The 6,060-nt window shown below is 38.2% G+C and overlaps 1 protein-coding gene across 3 annotated transcripts in view; it reads right to left on the bottom strand.

Annotated features, from left to right (window-relative positions):
- Positions 1–1,687: 1,687 nt before the first annotated feature.
- LOC106883341 (transcription initiation factor TFIID subunit 10) overlaps positions 1,688–6,060 on the bottom strand; it is a 95,348-nt gene continuing 90,975 nt past the window's right edge. For all 3 annotated transcript variants that reach the window (XM_052976987.1, XM_052976988.1, XM_052976986.1), the window contains exon 5: positions 1,688–3,051. In XM_052976987.1, the coding sequence (XP_052832947.1) occupies positions 2,962–3,051 (90 nt within the window). In that variant the 3' untranslated portion in view covers positions 1,688–2,961. The remainder of the gene's footprint in view (positions 3,052–6,060) is intronic.

Raw genomic sequence — 6,060 nt, 5'->3', positions numbered from 1 at the left:
CCATTTAAATACACACAAAAACCATTAGATTCACTTCAACATTTAAATTTTATTTGCATCAAAATATTTTCATTACTTTGAAACTGCGACCTGTTCACTGACAAAATTTCATATATATATATATATATAAATTGTCACTAAATATACATACATGAAGGCACCTTGCCAAGTTGTCAGAGTGTTGCACTCATGATCACGAGATTGCAGGTTCAATTCCTAAACCAAGCAGGGTGTTGTGTTTATGAGAAAAACACTTAATTTCATATCGTTCCTGTTCACTCGGCTGCAGATCGGTGATCCTGCGATGGAATCACCTTCCAAACAAAGGGAAGGTTGGCTTGCTCACCTAGACTTTGGAAGGCTAAAATGATACAAATCACATTGTGACCAGAGATGTATAACAATATCCTATGGTCTGGTCAATACCATGATACAAAAATACTCAACTAAACGTATGTATGCTAGCATCTTTTATCTTCTCCTTGTTTCAGTCACAAGACTGTGGTCATTCTGAGGAGCTGAAACAAATTGACCCCAGTATTTTTTTTTTAAAGCCTAGTATTTATTCTATCATTATCTTTTGCTGAACATTTAAGTTATAGAGACAAAAACAAACCATCATTCTTTGTCAAATGGTAGTAAAGGACAAACACACACACACACACACACACATGTGCAACCATTAATCCAGACATCTTTCTTCTCTACATTTGTTTCCTCTCCTCATTCGTTCCTGCAGAAGAGCGTAGGCTTGAAACATCAGACTCATCCATTTTTTCCAAGCACCAAACTAATATGCCTTGTGTGTTGTAGCCTTACCTGTCTCTGTCTTTTGTACAGTTTTCAATCGCATATATATATATATATATATATATATATATATATATATATATATCTCATCATTATCGTTTAACGTCCACTTTCCATGCTAGCATGGGTTGGTCGGTTTGATTGAGGACTGGCGAACTAGATGGCTACACCAGGCTCCAATCTGATCTGGCAGAGTTTCTACAGCTGGATGCCCTTCCTAATGCCAACCACTCTGATAGTGAAGTGGGTGCTTTTATGTGCCACTGGCACGAGGGCCAGTCAGGCAGTACTGGCAACAGCCACACTCAAATGGTGTTTTTTACATGCCATCTGCACAGGAGCCAGTCCAGCAGCACTGGCAACGACTTCACTCGAATGTTTTTACGTGCCAGTAAGGCATATATATATATATATATAGATAGATAGATAGATAGATAGATAGATATATGTGTATGTGCATGTGTACATAATGGTTTCCTTCAGTTTTTAACTGCTAAATCCATTCACAAGGCTTTGGTCAGCCTGAGGCTACCCAAAGTGCCACGCAGTAAGACTGAACCCAAAATCATGTGATTGGGAAAGCAAATCCATACCACAAAGCGATACCTGCATCATTTAATAAACCAGAGATTTTTATGTGAGCTACTGTAAGTTTCATGTTCCAATAGCACAATGACCTGACAAGTTTACATAGTATGCCATGCTCTACACACTCGACTGATTACTTACTGTACTATCTGATCATCAGACTTACAATAGCTCACACATAAATCTTGTGTTTATTAACAGATATTTATCTCTTGTTTAATGGAGTGGAAGAGTACATTATATATTTTCAACTACAAGTGTAAAGAAAAGAAAAAGAAAACAATCAATATTAGGATTATTATCATCTTTATTTATTAATGAGATTTTTTTAACAATTGTTAAATGAATCAGTTCATACATATATTGTTGTTGTTAGTTTTGCTGTTGTTGCTATTATTATTATCATCATTATTGATATCGTTGTAGCTGTTCTTCAACTAATGCAAATATCTCGATGCTGTTAGGTAATTAATTCTCTATGGGACCACCAATGCCATTAATTACTGCCAGTCCTTCAACAGACCACCACCAACACCACCATCACAATTAGAACCCTCCACACACACACACACACACACAACCCCTCCTATCTGCCACTACTAGATCACACACACCTGCACATACATAAACAGACACATCCTATCTCGCATTTCCCACCAGCACAAGAATCCACACACACACACACACACACACACCCTACTTCTCACCTACACCACCACCAACTTACTAAACTAAACTGTCTCTTCGTTCAAGGTATTAAACTAATTACTATTGTAGTGTCTAATTAGTAATCATTCATAGATATATATATAATATACATACAAATATATATATGTATTTATGTATGTATGCATGTATATATATGTATTTATCTATCTATCTATCTATATCTATATCTATATATGTATGTATGTGTGTGTGTGTGTGTGCATATTTATCTATCTATCTATCTATATATATATATATATATATGTAAGTATGTGTGTGTGTGTGTGTGTGCGTATATATATATTATATAGTTTGAGGAAACCACATCTCATGTAGGAAGTAGTATAACAGTCCTCATAATGAACCCCTGGAGGACCTCAAAGCACTTGTAGCTGATTGGACTTTGCTGAAGGCACCCAAAGACCAAGGAGTGGTGGCAATGGTGGTGACGGTGGTAAACAGGGCAGTGGATGGAGTCAACAGTCCATGCACATGTACAATCTATGTGTTGGGCTTCCATACAGTTTCTGTTCACCCAGTGTGTTTACTCACTATTATTATTATTGTTGTTGCTGTTCAGCAATTAGGGAGAGGAGGCGGGAAGGGGCTGACTGAAATTTGGAAAAAAAAAAAAAATCTAAACCACTGTTAAAATGAAAGAATGATGTAAGTGATGGTGGTGGTGGCGGTGGTCTTTGTGGTAGTAGGTAGTAGTTATTGTTGCTGTTGTTGTTGTTAGTGATGATGATGTTGTCGATGATGTCGGTGACGAGGATGTGACGATGAAGAGGGGAATGAAGAAGGGGTATATGGTTACGCTTTTTTTTTCTTTTTTTTTTTTTTTTCTTTACAAAATTACACAAAATAAATGGGCTTCTTCACGTTAATTCCATATTCTGCAAGGGCCGGCACGAGGTCATCCATGGACAAGGCATAACGTTTATCCTGGAAAACATTTGGAAAAAGAGAAAAAGAGAAAAAAAAAAACTCATAAAATATAAATAAAAACCTTATCACAGTTTCAAGATACAACAAAAACGAATAATTTACCTGAGAGTCGTCATCATCATCATCATTTAATGTCTGCTTTCCATGCTGGCATGGGTTGGATGGTTTAACTGGTGGTACTGGCATCGACCAGGCTCAAATGGTGCTTTTTATATGCCACCAGTACAGGAGCCAGTCAGGTGGCACTGGCAACAACTCACGCTCAAATGGTGCTTTTTAGATGCCACTGGCATCAACCATGCTCAAATGGTGCTTTTTCCATGCCAAATATGACCCCACATCTGACTACCCCTACTAAAATGTTCATGCTTAAATCAAAAGGTTAATTAAAAATACTGTCACACAAATACTAACAAGTGTTCTGTTAATTAACACCAGCACAGGTATAGCTGTGTGGTAAGAAGTTTGCTATCCAACCACATGATTCCAGGTTCAATCCCACTACATGACACTTTGAGCAGGTGTTTTCTACTATAACCAGAGCCTTGTGAGTAAATTTGGCAGACAGAAACTGAAAGAAGCCGGTCGTGTGTGTGTGTGTTTTGTGTCTGTATTTGTCCCCCAACACCACTCGATAACCGGTGTTGGTGTGTTTCCGTCCCTCTAACTTAGCAGTTTGGCAAAAGCGAGCAACAGAGTAAGGACCAGGTTTAAAAAAATAAGTACAGGGGTCGATTAGTTTGACTAAAAATATTTCAAGGCAATGCCCCAGTATGGCCTCAGTCTAATGACTGAAACAAGTAGAAGACAAAAAATAAATAGGTGCAAGAGTGGCTGTGTGGTTAAGAAGCTTGCTTCCCAACCATGTGATCTCAGGTTCAGTCCCACTGTGTAAACACCTTGGTCAAATATCTTCTTCTATAGCCCCAGACCAACCAAAGCTTTGGTAGACAGAACCTGAGAGAAGCCTGTCATAGATGTGTGTGTGTGTGTGTGTGTGTGTGTGTGTGTGTGTGTGTGTGTGTGTGTGTGTGTGTGTATCCTTGTCTTGGTATTGTAGGAGCTGACAGAATCCTTAGCATGCTGGACAAAATTCAGAGTAGCATTTCATCTGTCCTTACATTCAAATTCCGTTGAGGTCAACTTGACCTTTCGTCCTTCCAGATTCGATAAATTAAGTACCAGTGGAGTACTGAGGTCAATGTAATCAATTTAACTACCCCCACAAAAAATTTCAGGCCTTGTGCCAATAGTAGAAAGGATTATATGTTTATGACTGTGAACGAGAATCACTGTTATACAAGCAATGCTGTTTACTTCCAGTCTTCCATCAAAAAAACACATCTGGCTAAGGAGAGATATTACCTTGCTTGGAAACAGGTGAAGGTTGGTGACATCAAGAGCATCCATCCACAGAAAATCTGCTTCGATAAACTTCATCCAACCCATGCAAACATGAAAAAGTGGACATTATGATGATGATGATGATGATGATGATGATGATGGTGCCTCTGGCACTATTAAAGTTGCCATGTTACTTGCAAATCAACAAACCCAGGGAGACAGGATTCTGCTGCATCTGTGTTAGATGGTGGTTGAGGTGTGAGGGAAGATGCTGGGGTATGTATACATATATATATATTACCTTTTATTTTATCAATTTACTAAGTTGATTTAAATTTTTAGTCTAGTATTTTATATATTTTTATGGATTTTATACTTTTCTTTTAGATTTTATAGGTTTTTAAATTAGTATTTTGTAGAGTACGCTTTTCTTGATGGTGTCTGATCTCCTTCATTGTTTGAATTGTATATTGGTGGTTCTTCTCTAAATTATATTTATATAGGCGCAGGAGTGGCTGTGTGGCAAGTAGCTTGCTTACCAACCACATGGTTCCGGGTTCAGTTCCACTGCATGGCACTTTGGGCAAGTGTCTTCTACTATAGCCTTGGGCCGACCAAAGCCTTGTGAGTGGATTTGGTAGACGGAAACTGAAAGAAGACCATCGTATATATGTATATGTATGTGTGTGTGTGTGTGTCTGTGTTTGTCCCTCCAACATCGCTTGACAACCGATGCTGGTGTGTTTACGTCCCCATAACTTAGCAGTTCGGCTAAAGAGGCCGATAGAATAAGTACTAGGCTTACAAAGAATAAGTCCTGGGGTCGATTTGCTCGACTAAAGGCGGTGCTCCAGCATGGCCACAGTCAAATGACTGAAACAAGTAAAAGAGTATACATATACTATTTATTATAAAATTCAATTTGGTATTACTAAATTGAATATTCCTGTATGTTTGGAATTTTACATTCCCTAATATTATAATATTTATATATATAAAATCATCATCATTTAACATCGGTTTCCCATGCTGGGATGGCTTGGACAGTTTAACTGGAGCCTGGCCATCTGGAGAGCAGCCCAGGCTCCAACTGTCTGTTTCGACATGGTTTCTATGGCTGGATGCCCTTCCTAACACCAACCGCTTTACAAAGTGGACTGGATTCCTCCAATGTGACACTGACATTGGTGTTTTACACATGGCATTGGCACAGGTGCTTTATATGTGATGCTGGCATGCTGGAAGGAGCACTTTTTACATGGCACCAGCCTATATACCATACATGGCACCAGCCTATATACCATACATGGCACCAGCCTATATACCATACTGAACCACAAAAGAAATGCCATTTTTTTCAAATGTCACTTTTAAATGGTAAATTCTGAAAATTTATTTCAGGGATGTAAGTGTAAATATTCCAAGACATGCTAGTTTAAGGCTGAGACCCAAATTGCAGGTAACCTATCACCTGAAACGAGATGCCAAAATGCAGCTGCATTGAATGCTGTGGGTGGCAGTCGCATATAATATGTGTATATATATATATATACTGTTGTGTCTGGGGAGAGTCATTTTCTTTTCGTGCCTTAAAATTTAATACACTCACCGTTAAAATTTCCACTTATTATTTTTATTTTCCTAAAATTTTCGTTGCGTCTT

Source organism: Octopus bimaculoides, chromosome 26 (assembly GCF_001194135.2).
Source record: "Octopus bimaculoides isolate UCB-OBI-ISO-001 chromosome 26, ASM119413v2, whole genome shotgun sequence".
Classification (NCBI taxonomy): domain Eukaryota; kingdom Metazoa; phylum Mollusca; class Cephalopoda; order Octopoda; family Octopodidae; genus Octopus; species Octopus bimaculoides.
This window is presented reverse-complemented; position numbering and strand designations above follow the sequence as displayed.